The sequence below is a fragment of the Corvus hawaiiensis genome, chromosome 5 (genome assembly GCF_020740725.1).
Source record: "Corvus hawaiiensis isolate bCorHaw1 chromosome 5, bCorHaw1.pri.cur, whole genome shotgun sequence".
NCBI classification, from domain to species: Eukaryota; Metazoa; Chordata; class Aves; order Passeriformes; family Corvidae; genus Corvus; species Corvus hawaiiensis.
This window is the reverse complement of record NC_063217.1, coordinates 27,967,735-27,981,804: the sequence shown is the minus strand read 5'-3', so window position 1 is coordinate 27,981,804 and position 14,070 is coordinate 27,967,735. Positions and strand designations below refer to the sequence as shown.

The window sequence follows — 14,070 nt, the reverse complement described above, 5'->3', positions numbered from 1 at the left end:
AAATTTGTAAGAAATTCAATCAAGTCAAGTATTTTCACCTGCTTTATTCCCTTATTCATGAACAGTAGTTAGTCAGAGAAGGAATCACAATACTAATTTCTACCCCTTCCCCCCAGTTGAAGGATGTGCTTTGGCATTTGAAAACATTTAAGGTAAGAAGTCACCTTGTTTAATTGTTGTCTTGCATTTGTTTTTTCAGATGCGGTGACATCCTCCTTGCTGTCAATGGCAGGAACACGTCAGGGATGATGCATGCCTGCTTGGCAAGGATGCTCAAAGAACTAAAAGGAAAAATTACTCTCACAATTGTGTCCTGGCCCGGCACTTTTTTATAAAACAAGTCTTCATGGAGAGTATGACAAGTATCTTAACATGGAAACAAAAGTAAAAAAAAAAAAAGGAACATCAGTCTTTGCTTTTTTGGGGGGGTCAAGTATGTATTTATAAAGAAAATGTTTGTGAAATTTCAACCTGCATGTCAAGAAAAGTCAAGTTTAGGCAAAGCAGTGACACCTGTCAGAAAATCACTTCAGAGTGATCCAAGCTACAGACTTAAGCCCTTCCTTCCCTGTGTTCTTAAGGGGTTTTTGTTGTTTTTTTTATACATATCTATATATCTATTTAATGCATTATAATAATAATGAAATTTAAGGAGCAACAGCTTCTGCTCACCCACTTTATTTTGATTTACAAAAAGAAAACCTTGAATAACTTATGGAAATATTTCTTGCAATTTTTCTAGTTGCAATAATCAGGTGAAGGTTTTTATCCAACACAGCACTTTGATTACGTGTACCTTCTCATGGTCAGCATGAAGCTGGTATTTTCAAGACTTTCAAGTACTGTTTGTTAGTCTGTAAAACTGTGAATGAAATTTCTAAAATAATTAAAAATAATTGTAACTGTGTACTTGTACAGATGTTATTTTCATCCAAAACCAAATTACCTCATTTCCCTGGTTTGTTTTGATTAATACTATTAAATCTGGGATTTTTATATAGAATATTACTTTTAAGGAAATACACTGCACCCTGCTAATGCCATCAAGTAAATCTTCTGAATAGCAGTACAATTTTTGTGGGACTGCCTTATCAATCACACTTGATACAGTTCTGCATGAAGTAAACCTGAAAGTGATGATGGTCTTATATGTCTCTTAAAATAGTCCTTTGTCTTTCTGCAAATTACTCGTGTTCCACAGTCTTGTTTTTATCTCACAAGCTTGCAGTGGGAAGAGGATATGTTTGTTAATCTTTATCATGTTAAGGACAGCTGTTCCCCTAGAACAAAGACTAAAATGAACTCTCTCTTAAGCCACTGAAAAGCAGCAGGGACGATTATCCAGCTTAATTCATCCTTATGCACCCACACAAACCAGACATAATTACCAAGTGTATCATCATCACACTCAGTGTTCCATTCAACTAAGAACAATCGGCACCTTTCCCACTTTCCCCAATTTTTTTTTGCTTCACATTATTACAAGGCTTTTGAAGAGCCTCCAGTTCCTGTCTACCCCTGTAGTAAAGGATGACCTTTCCAAACATGACTCCAAAAGCTAAGCTAAACCCACACTGTTCCAGATGTTGGGTATATAATAAAATGAATGCACACTGTTCTAAAGTCAGTAAAAGAATGACCTTCCCGTTGGCTTATGAAAAAAGGAGACAATTTAATACAAAGAATTTAAGCCCTACTTATATTGTAAGAGCATAAGCCTCTAGCTTTGTTTTTTCACTCTTTCTTAAAAGACAAAGTCAGTCCAAGAATCTTAACATGAAAAATTCGTTCTTTTATTTTCAAAAAAAACCAAAGTAACCTTTGATTTCAAACTAACAGAACAAGATTAAGAGCAAATTATTATAATTCCCAGAAAAATAACAAGATTTATAGTAATCTATTTCTGGCACTAATATATATGCAAGTAGGCAAAAATCACACAAGCCTATTCCACAGGGGCAGCTTCAGTGTTTTCCTGTTCAGGAGCAGGTTCACCACTGGCTTCTTTTCCTTCTTTGCTTCTTTTGGACTTCTTGTGTTTGTGCCTTCTGTGGCTATCCCCTTCTTCACTGTCGTGACGACGTCTGCTGTTACTAAATAGAGAGAAAACATGCCTCAAACACTTGACACTTCAGGCCCTATTTAATTACAAAGTACCAAAAAAACCAGCTTCTGCATTCATATTTGAAAACCGGCATCTGCTCCCAACTCAAGAGTATTTGGATGTCAGCACATAACTGAATTTTTCCTGGAATGGAATATACATCTACCCATCCTGTACTTTTTGTGGGGAAAATGGAATGATTTTTCACATTTGTAACCCATATTCTAATAATACTTTTAACCTGCTGGCATTCCTTAATAATTTGACATTCTTGCTGACCCTATTTTCTGGACTTAACTTCTCTTTCTACCTTAAAATGGATCATGTAGAACAATTTCTATCAAGTGACCATAAGGGTTATTTTACTTACTGAGAATGGCTGTTGAGTTCTTCTGTTCATGCTGCTGAATGTCAGCTTCATTCCACCCTTTTCTGACTCACCATTTTTACCCTTCTTTCCCCAAAGTCCTAATTTCTGTTCACATACTGACAGTCACACACATCACTCAGTACGAGGTTACCCAGGGTCAGTATTGCTTTTTATCTGTCCATGTTTTATATGACAGACTTGTTCCAAGTAGCACATTCAAGTGTTTACAATCTTTCCACGAAACTCCTGTTTGTTTGGGGTTCTTTTAAAAGTTGTTTTTTTTTTTTTTTTAACTGGGCAAGTCTTTCGTATCCTATTAAAAAAAGAGAACTCAAACCTTCGAGATGACTTGTGTCGAGTCTCTTCTTTCTCTCTGTGTCTCCTGTCTCTGTGTCTGTCTTCCTTCTCTCTACTTGTCCTATGGCGGTCGTAGCCCCTCTCTGCATAGTCTCTGTATCTGTAGCGTTCTTCATCACTGATTCAGAAAGAAGAGATTGTCAGGACAGTGAGACCAAGGAGCATAATGATAACAAGCTAAATGACAAGAAAATCTTAATATTGCTTCTGGGTGTCTAAATGAGTTCCAGTGCTTAAAGGACAATAAAGTTCTTCATTATACACTAGACTTGTGCAGTTAATGCAATTTTGAAAGGAAATTGTTCATTAAAAATGAAACAGTGTCCCATTAAGTTTATACAGGAGTTATCAGGCTGTTAGCTTGAACCTGTATCTAACTGTGAAGGCAGTACAACCCTACATAAACTTCAGTAATGTTTTTGGATCAGTGTTTGATACATTCAACACTTATCAGCACACTTTTTGACTATTATACAATTTGGGTAAATTAAAATAAGATTTTGGTAGTTATCTACTTCCTTACACCTGCTTCAAGAAAAGGAAAAGCTAAGTACAAAGAGTAAAATATACTAAATGTTTTGGGTTGCTTTTGAAATTAACTTTTCTCCAGTACTAGTGCTGTCTCTACTTCCACTTCTCTCTTGGATTACCATGAAATGCTGCCCTGTCACAATGATGGTAAAAACCCCTAAATATCACAGGTTAGACAAAAATTCAAAGGCTTTACTTAAAACATATTTTTATATTTTGACTTGATGAAAAGGGCAGTTCTAAGAGTTTACTGAAATCTGGAAAAAAAAAAAAAAAGATGAGAACACTATCCATTGTTAGCCAACACTACTGAAATGCTACATTAGCATAGCTTAAAAAGGCATGATCACATGATCATTTCATCATTCCTTTACTAAGAAAATCCTATCCAGCATCATTTAACAGTGCAACATCAATACAAATAAACTTAGTGTAATTATTTATGTATCACATGAAGTCTTGTGTAACCCTAGTTTGGGAGATCCCCACCAAGTCCTAAAGAAAGGCACAATGTAACCGGGCCTTCTAAAGAAGTAAAATCAGTAACGATTTAGATACCGCTGGCCTAACAAAAGGCAAGTGTTTCTGTCTTTGCCAACATTTCCATGAAAGAAAGTATCTTCCTGAGGACCCTGGCAGCAGCAGAACAGATCACACAAGGAGAACAGCTCAAGCCTGAAGAGATTTCTCATGTCCTGGAGCAGTGAGAACTGAGATCAAACTCATTTTATCTGCCACGACCTGGATCCTCTGGCCATTTCCCAAGTGAGGATTTTACATTAATGACTATTACAGCTATGCATGAAAACTCAGCGTGAGAAGGGGGAACACCTGAAGCAACAGCACCAGTCTTTTTATGAAACTCTGTATGATTACATCATTAAGCAAATGTCAGAAATTAGTAATTTAAGACACTGTAGAGGAGCATTAACCACTCCATAGAAAATTCTGCTTTTCTAAGGGACACAAAAAATATTCACACATCAAAACCAGGAAAACTACAGCTACAACTACAGGACTCAAAATTATGATTTGCCATGGAGTAATACACCTGCATTGATTTTACAATGCATTCATAACCACAGATCTGAGAGTAAGCTGACTGAATCCTGCAAAGCACATTTGTGATCAAATGGCACAAAAACTAACTGAGGTTGGAAGGCATGAGTGGAAGCCATCAGGACCAAACCCCAGCTAAAGCAGGGCCATCAGGACCACCAGCTGACCAGCACCATGTCCAGATAGCTTCAGGATATCTCCAAGGATGGAGTCTCCCCAGCCTCTCTGTGCAACTATAGTTTTCTCCCACATCTGATATTGCTTCCCAAAACTAATATTTTGATGATCAGTATCTAATTAAAAAGTTAAAATTTGAATGTCTAACTTCTGATAAGGTTGCCATGAGAAATTAGATGGCTACTTGTAGACTTCTGGCTTGGTTTCGAAGATGAGATACAAAGCCCTTAATGATAACTCACACTGTGCATTTGTTCTGTTACCCAGTTATTGTAAAACACTCTAGAAAAGGTTAAAAACATTACTGATACTCCCTTTTAAACCTTATTTTGGCAAACTACTAAAGAACCATGACAGCTTAAGTGTGTCTGATGAAAATAAACAACTTCTCTAAGTAAAGCAAAAAACAGTTTGCCAAGACCAGTGTGTTGGGAGCTTTCAGGAACACTCTAACGCTGCTTCATGTTTTTGACCTTTATCACACATTGGTTGTGGAGCCTCATTCAGTTTGTTGACCACCAGGACACCAAATCCTGTAAAGCTACAATCCAGCCAGACCCCCATCTGCTCTTCTGCCTGAGATTATTAAGTTCTAGGACCTTAGAAACACAGTTGCTGGGGTGTGTTTTGTTGGTTTTTCTGGGTTTTTTTAATTTTTCAAATTGCTGAGCAAGAACCACAAAACAGTAACATATCAATCAAATTCCAAAGTCTACATGTTTAGTGGTAACTAACTGACTTGAAACTATCAAAACAAAACAAAACAAACCCCCAGTCTTTGCAGAGGGGAAACAGTCCAAAAATAATGGCATCTTCTCAAGGGGGCAGAGTGAGATACATTGTAAAAATGCACACCTTTCTCTGAGGATAGCAGGGTAAAAGCAGAACAGAACATAAAGGCAGCTGAAAGCTCATTTTTAAACCACTTTTTGGTTATAATAGAATAAAAAGAATCCTATTTTCTCATAATTTTAAGAAATGCTGTAGCAAAACCACAGGCTATTTATCTGGAAAACAACTGCTAAAACCATTGAAAACCATAATTTCTGAGCAATAAAATGCTTACTACAAACCCCAGCAAAGTACCACTTTATCAAAGTTTAAACAAAGGGAATATAAATAAAAGCTATAAATCTGTGCAGTCTCTAAAATAGTTCACGTTCTCTTCCTCACAGCTCGATTCATTTTATTTTCATAAGTGCACAGAATTGAAAATAAACCTTCTTAAGACATACTATGTCTGCATGTTCCTTCTTAAGCCCCTCCCACCTCTTCTGTGATTCCCAAACCAACTTATCCTAGTTAAGGGCCTCCCATTTTCTTACACAGCCATGTGGCAACAGCTTTGCTACAGATGGCGGATAATTTAGTCACATAAAAAAGTCGAGGCCTGCTCTTCCCCCTCCTTTACAGATAACTCTGGCAGCAGCACAGAGATTTCTTGAGGCCTGGAAGCTATTAAGGCTCATTTCAAGCACCCTTGAATGACCAGAGTTCTTTCTGACCTTCAGTCAAGGTGTCTGAGAAACAGATGTTTAGATAGGTCTTCAGTTCTCAGAAACTGACCCTGGAATGAAGCACATGCACAGAGGACAGGACATCACCGCACCGGCGTACATGGAAAATCCCCCATCTTGCACCCAGTTTGGGTCTTCAGCTAACAATCATCATGCAAAAATGTCATCTCTCAACCGCAGCAACATTGACTCTCGGTGCTCTCATTCCCCTCAGCGTAAAACCATTAGTAAAAGCAATCTGCCTAATAGCTAACACATATATTCTGCAAAAATTGCAACTTAACAACGAACACTGAGAAAAGCATCAGATATTTACCCCAAAAAGCTTAGTAAATAACGAGCAGAGGAAATTTAGCAAAATCTGGCAAACCAATAGACCGCTGTTCTATGGAGCCATAGTGATCTCAACATTAAATGCTTTTGTACTTGAGCACATGGACCACAGAACCACAGAATGTTGCACCATTTTTTTAAAAGCAATTAGAGTTGAAAGCTGAATAAAGTTATCTGACATGATCTTCATCATCTATGTGAAAATGAAAAAAAAGTTCTTGACCTTGAAATAACAGTTTTAAAAAAGAGAGGAGAGATTATTATCCAGCCCTTTTTAACAACCATATTAACCATTTTAGCAGGTAGTAACACCATTAATTAAGGTCAAATGTTGCAACACATTGCTCTTAGTACCGAATAGGCAACTAAAATTTATTTGGTACTTCTACAGATATTTCTGTAGATTTTTTCTAGACCTACTGATGTCAAAAAGAGATGGGTATTTCAGTCATTCTCAAGACTTAAATCACCTTTAACCTGTAAAGCATTATGACCAGTTTGGATGTATACTATCCTTTTTTTCTGCTTCTGTTTTACGTGTAGAAATTTAGAATTACAGCTTCCAAGAGAAAAAGGTGAAGGTGAGTCAGCCACACTGTCTAGCTCTTTGGAATATACAGCAGAACACTAAATTTGCATGTTGAAGTACACTATTTAACAGAGACAAGGGTTTTGAGCAGAGTTACGGCACGTTTAAGACATTTCACTGACCTGTTGAATGCACTTGAAGACGGACTGTGATCTCGGTCCCTTTCCCTGTCTCTGGTACGGTCTCGATCTCTGTCTCGATCCCGGTCGCGATCCCGATCTCGGGATCTCTCTCTCTCACGTTCCCTATCCTTCTCTCTTCGTGCATAGTAATCCCACTGTTTGCTGGTGTCCAGAAGACTAGACCACGAGGGTGCAGAACCCGCAGGGTGTGGAAAGGTGACTGAAGAAAGAGATGTAGGTATTAGAAAGAAGAAAAACAAATATCATATGGACACTTATGCATGAAAACACATTTGTCAGTTTCCTCCAATGACATTTTTCAATCTTCCCCTTTCACATAAGAGTTAATTCCAAGAAAACACTGCATTTTTTCCATGATGATTATAAAAGCTTCTGGCACTCATTTACAGACTTCTTATGAGGATGTACAAAACCAGGGTATGTACCCCAAAGACTGTCTATACACTTCCAGAGGAAAAAAAAATTGCTCAAAGAATCGGATTCTATGTGGCCAAATGGCTTGATTTTGGGGGAACAACAAAACAGAAACAACTGGAAAACAAAACTGCCTTTGAAACTCAGGTGCTCCAAAAATACAGTTCAGAAAAAGAAGGGCACTTCCAACCTTACATTTAAATGCTATTATTTTAATCTCTTGTACTTTAAAATAATTCTATTTAAAATATAATGTTAGCTATGAAGTTCTCATTCACTAATTTATATTCTATACTGTGCTTTGCCATACTTTTCTGATTACAGATGTAAAAGAAGCTTTAGAAATAAATTCAATCTGGGGAGAAGAAATAACGCTCCCACTTGTAAGATAACTCCCACTTTGTAAGGTAACATTTATGAATACTCAGCACAACCACTAATAACACTAAAATGTAACAGTTTAAGAAAATAAAACATAGTCTTAATCTAGAACTGACATGTTAAGATGTTAAGAAGGAAGTCTCAACACTGTCTCACAACCTTTTTTAGATAGCTACCAATGGGGAGAAGGAACGTGCTTCTCCACTGCTTTTTGCCAACTTTGACGTAATACAGAACTACTACTTTTAACGCCCCAATTGTTCTGTCTTGCCCTCCCTCGCCAGAAGTCCCATGAACACATCCTGTAAAGGAAAAACAAGGGCTGAGTATTTAGCTGGAAACAGCACTCTCTAGTGGACTTACAGTACTGAGGACTTCTCCCTTTCTGCTTATCTGCCTTGCTAGCTTTCCTAACTTTCAATAAATCGTTTGTTTTGAGCTCCACTTCATCATCTATAATACGAGAACAATATTTACTTGACTTCATCGTGTCACAAAGAGATTAACAGTACAAGTAACATAATTATCCACTGAACAATGTAAAGTGTGTTACTGGTGCTGTATTTAATACTGTTGAGTTATAAAACCAGTGGCTTCTGCTGACAGCTATGTTCAGACTGCCTTGCCTGTAATGTCTGGGGTATGCCTGCCCCAGAAAGCTTTGGCAGAAGCTTAGGAGAGCAGTTTGCCAAGCTTCCAGAGGAAGAATACAAAAGACTTTTAGAGCAGGCAGTGGAGCAGGAAAAAACACTTCATTGTTAAAATACATTTGCAATGAAAAGTATTATAATTCCTTTATAAAGCATTTATAAAAGGTTTTGCCTCAAATGAAATGCTTGACACTGTTTAACTTCAGGTCTACAGGCAAAATGAGGGGTTAACAGAATAAAATGCCATAATACAATATCATGCTGTTCATTATACTGCCAAGACCTGAAATTCTTCGAAGGAAAGCAGCCGGAAATAGCAAAATAACCAGCTGGACTTAAAAGACTGCTAATTTCCTTGACTTGCCACTAGGTCAACAACACACGTATGGTATATGAGACACTGGCTGCCAGCGTATGCTGATCTAAAGTTTAAACTTAAGTTTAACTTTAAATGTATACTACAAATCAATTATTAATGGCATCACAAACTTTTACAATAAATTTTGGATACTCCATCACATCTGGAGTAGTTCTCATCAGACAGTAGTATTTCTACCCCAGTAACATGAGACAAAACAGTAATTTGACACGCTGCACATTTTTATATCTAGATTTTCACCAGGAATTACTCACAACACACACGAAGCTTACTGTCTAATATGAATTGGTGTTCTGCTTTTACTACATTGAATGAAGTAATTTGTCACTTCTATTATTTCTACATTGACTATTCCAATAACTTCTACAAGAAAAAAGACACTTCAAAAATTTAACTCTGATTTTATTTTTAAAACAGGAAGGGAGCTTTGAATAATTATTAGTTTTGGAGATGTGAGCCCTGTTTTGGAGATGGTTTAAAAATGTAAAGCTTCATGGAATAAGGCAAACTATTTCATGTTTTTCTTTGTACTTCAAAAAATACTGACTCTCAAACTGTTTCTGTAATGCTAAATGTCTTGCAAGTTTCTAAGATACAAAGAACATTTAGAGCACAGATCAGAGAACTGCTTGAGGAAAAAGCAAACAAGCATTCGATACAAGGCTCTTCAGTGACTGATCAAATGCAGCTCAAGCAAAGCCAAAGATCTGATGGCAAAGGTAGCACTGAATTGTGAAAGGATTTAAGAGCAAACTGACGAAACCACACTGATGTAGTGGAAGAGCACAAAAACAAAACAGATATTGTTGAGCTACGAGCTAAGAATATTATTTTACTGTGTAACCTTCCTAAGGGGCTTGCAGTGGGAAACCTGACTGGCCACAAGGGAAGACACCAAAGCATGAGCTGAGGAATTTGAATAGGCAGAAGAAGGGCTGGAACCTTAATAAAGACTGGTACTTTTTGCTATGTGTTCCATTTGCACATCTTCCCCTGCAATTTTGACAAAGCTAGGAAATGCACAAACTGTCAAAGATGACAGCAGGTTGGAGATTCAGTGCTATCATCCAAAGCAACTATTAAATAAATATACTTAGTGATTGTAAATCACAGTGATCATCTGTACCCTGCTGCACTGTGGAGCTCTCAATGTCCCCAAGTTCTGATTCACAGAGAGCACTGCTAAACACTGACCAGCAATCACATTGCACAATGGGGACTGCCAGAATGTGATGCTGACCAGGAAAATATCTTTCACTACAAGATGAGCAATACTGATAAAAGGCCGCTGAGTCTCCACAGATTCAAAAGTCCGTATGATACGGACAGCTAAGAGATAAGACAATTGCTTTGTGCAGCAAATATGGAAGCTTTTGCTGCAACAGAGATACCAGATACATTGGAAGCACACAGGGAAGATAGCAACGGACTGTGCTCCTTGGTCTCTGTAATCGTGTAAAGGCAAACAAATTTTTAATCCTGCTGGAGAAGTTCAAATTCAATGTTGGCATGATCACGGTAACAGTCATCCTTTAAAACTGGTGCTGCAACAACACAAGCGTGCCATCATCTCTAAAGGTCAACATAAAGCTTGGAAATATTCTTATGTCCCTGACAGTACTTGACAGAAAAGAAAATTCTAACAAAAGAGACATCAAAGTGAAAAACATTCTACACTGGAGACTATGTAATAGATGCCACATACATACATTAGTATGTGTTAGTAAGACTGCCTTCCTTATGATAATCTGCATGGCTTTAGTTGTATGCCTCAGCTTTTACTTTTTTGCTAAAACTTCAGAATTACTGCTAAAAAAGAAGTCTGTGTAAAGCAGATGTTTATGAATTCTTTTTCAAGAACTCTTGAAAACATAACAAGCTTCCAATACATGAAAGTAAATGTTTGATAACTGATGAGGATCCTTACAATGTCAACAAAATACTCCTTGTTACTCCATGAACTGCTACAACTTCAAGAAATTGCAAGCCATTACAAAATGTCATTTTGTATATCCATGCCTAAGACTTCAGAACATTTGCGAAATAGATCTGCAGAATATTTGGTCTGTGCCGAACATCACACCTCCTCAGAAATGGACAAAACTTCCCCTGCAATTTCTCTTCTCACCGTCTAGGGTTCAAAGGAACAAGAAGCATGGCAATAGAATTTAGCTGAAAGAAAAGGCACTAGGAGCTGGATGGCAGATGTACTGAAGGCAGAAGTAGTGACTGGCAACACACAAGGTCTTGCATCTTGGTGGGGGCAGTCCTCAATGGCAGTGCAAACTGGGTGATGAAGTGATTCAAAGCAACCTGCAGAGAATGGTTTGGAGATAGTGGTGGGCAAAAATTAAATACAAGCCAGCAATGTGAGTTTGCAGCCCAGGAAGCCACTTGTATCCTGGCTACATCAAAAGGAAGGGTGGCCAGCAGGTTGAGGGAGGTGATTCTTTGTGTGTCCTCGTGAGACTCCAACTGGACTATTCAGGCATATGGAGCATGCAGCTCTTGGGACCCCAGTACAACAAAGATATGTTAGAGCCGGTCCAGAGGAGGGCCATGAAAAATTATCAGAGAGCTGGAACATTTCTCCTATGTTGTTTAGGTTGCTCAGCACGGAGAGGAGAAGGCTCCAGGCACATCTTATTGTGGCCTTTCAATACTGCAAGGGGGCTTACAAGACTGAAAGATGGAGAGAGACCCTTTGCCAGGGCCTGTAGTGACAGGACGCGGGGCCATGGTTTTGCTCTGAGAAATGGTAGGCTTAGATTGGACGTAAGGGAGAAGTTCTTTATGATGATGGTGGTGGGGCACAGATTGCCCAGAGAAGTTGTGGATGCCCCACATTGGAAGTGTTCAAGGCCAGGTTGGACAGGACTTTGATCAAACTTGTCTAGTGAAAGGTGTTCTTGCCCATGGCAGGGAATTTGGAAATAGATAATCTTTGATGATTCCTTCCAACCCATATCATTCTATAATTCCATCTACTTTATCTTTCTATTTTCTCCTTCGGATCAAGAAGCAGAGCTGTGCTAGGTAACAGTTCTAAACTCCGCATACGTTCTGTGGATGCCCATTTGGTGGCACATGATGAAGCTTTTATTTTAGTTCATTCTTATTTCACTTTTACTGAAAAAAACCACAAAGTCAAGTTTTCCAGCTTCAGACTTTTTTCCCATAACAGTAACTAAAAAAAAAAAAAAAAAAAAAAGACTGACTTTGCAATAGGATAGCTGAAAGTTATAGTGTCTTAGACAAACAGTTTTTGAAAGGAGAGGTACATCACCCAGGATTTCTGAATGACTGCTCTTACTGGTTAAAATTCTGATGATATCTCAACAGTACTTGTTCTCCTGCTTTTAAATCCTTTCTAACTTGCAGAAAAAATTCTCCCTGACTTGCAGTCCATATTATGGTATATAATATTTCAAAACCACAGTTCTGCAAAAGCAGCAGGAAAACATATCCAGTATATAAATTAATAAGCAAAACAACAGTATTTACCAATAATGGTTAAATCTGCAACAGCATGTATCTATTTACAATGGTCAGCAATGAGCTTTCATAATGAAATAGTGACAAGACCTTTTAAGTCTTCTAGCTAAAACCCTCATAAGCATATCAAACAATTTGATATCACACTGGTCAAAATTTCCAAAGCCAGCAAGCTTGCTTACTTACCACTGCCATATGAAAATGCACGAACAGGACGACCATCATAGCCAGAAGAATGTCCACTGTGGAAAATACATGCAAAACCATGTTAAAGATACATGTAAAAACTCAGCCTTAGCAACAAAGCTACCTCCTTCAGTAAATATGTACTCATATATAATATATACGTTATATACAATATATACAATCAGAAGCAGCACTCATTCACAACAACGGTCAATACACAGTAATGAATTTACTTTCATGCACATATGATGCATTAAGTTAGGATTTGTTCTCAATTAAATCATGAAGATTCTCTTGGAGATTTACCATCATCCTCCTGTAGGATAAATTTTAACAGAATTTTCAATTTCGAAGGAACAGATGTGTGCATCTTCCTTCACTGAGATCCAGAGGACTGACAAGTGGCTTGTACCATCTTAAATGTGTTTTGTATACGACCTGGTTTTGGCCTCCAGCAAATATTTCTCAAGGACTGTGCCAGCCAACCTTTTACCTTCTCTTATATATTTATATCTATATATACAAATATATGTATGCATATACATATAAATGCATATAAAAATGGTTTGAAAAAGTACTGTTAGGTCTGTTACAGCTGAACACTTAGAACAGAATAGAAATACAAATTTGGATTCTGTGGAACTCTGGCACTTCCTATAGTTCATGAGGGCTTGAATTTGTGCTCAAATTTTTGTGGACATCTATAAAAAAAGGATATAACAGCTGAAAAGTATACAGTTCATATAAATAAGCCTTCAGAGTACTGAAGAATACTTTAACAATCATTGCCTTAGGTCTTGGCATTGATATACCATCAAAATCAACAAATTTGTCATTTTGATACTATGTCATAACTAAAGTAGTAAGTGGCCAAGTAACCTACTCAAAGAATATGTTGAGGTGAGATCAGTAATATTTCTGTAAAATTACTGCAAAAATATGAAGCTGTCTCCCCTCTCCCAGATGCAAATCCATAAAACACTGGGAAATGCAAGAGCACTTATTCATTTATTTCAGTTACAGAATACTGATAGATTGCTTAGTAAGATTTCAAACAGATAATCACCTGTCTATTGTGGGTATGAGGGAAGGTGGAGGACCGCCAGGTGGTGGTGGAAAACCTGTAACAATAAATTAGGTAAGGAGGAGAGAAAGAAAAAAACTAACACCCATAAACACATAAAAGAACTAGGCTAAGCATACAATGGCAAACAAATCCCAGAGAGAACAAGACAAAAATTGTTTCCGTGCAAATGGATTTTATTTTGTAAGACTAAGAACTACTTTTCAGCTTGACAAAGGCAAAACATTAAACATGTATTATCAGTGCTTCAAATTAAAAACTTTACCACTCTTAAAAATATGTTAATTTAGAAGCATGGGCA

General features: G+C 37.5%; 2 protein-coding genes across 12 annotated transcripts in view; one reads left to right on the top strand and one right to left on the bottom strand.

Annotated features, from left to right (window-relative positions):
- The window catches only part of LNX1 (ligand of numb-protein X 1), a 122,775-nt gene extending 121,868 nt beyond the window's left edge, over positions 1 to 907 (top strand). For all 8 annotated transcript variants that reach the window (XM_048304619.1, XM_048304618.1, XM_048304621.1 and 5 more), the window contains one exon: positions 200 to 907. In XM_048304619.1, coding sequence (XP_048160576.1) covers positions 200 to 335 — 136 coding nt within the window. In that variant the 3' untranslated portion in view covers positions 336 to 907. The remainder of the gene's footprint in view (positions 1 to 199) is intronic.
- An 864-nt stretch (positions 908 to 1,771) lies between these two features.
- The window catches only part of FIP1L1 (factor interacting with PAPOLA and CPSF1), a 38,946-nt gene continuing 26,647 nt past the window's right edge, over positions 1,772 to 14,070 (bottom strand). For all 4 annotated transcript variants that reach the window (XM_048304629.1, XM_048304628.1, XM_048304631.1 and 1 more), the window contains 5 exons: positions 13,752 to 13,806; positions 12,686 to 12,741; positions 7,160 to 7,379; positions 2,812 to 2,949; positions 1,772 to 2,093 (listed from right to left, as the gene is read on the bottom strand). In XM_048304629.1, the coding sequence (XP_048160586.1) occupies positions 1,946 to 2,093; positions 2,812 to 2,949; positions 7,160 to 7,379; positions 12,686 to 12,741; positions 13,752 to 13,806 (617 nt within the window). In that variant the 3' untranslated portion in view covers positions 1,772 to 1,945. The remainder of the gene's footprint in view (positions 2,094 to 2,811; positions 2,950 to 7,159; positions 7,380 to 12,685; positions 12,742 to 13,751; positions 13,807 to 14,070) is intronic.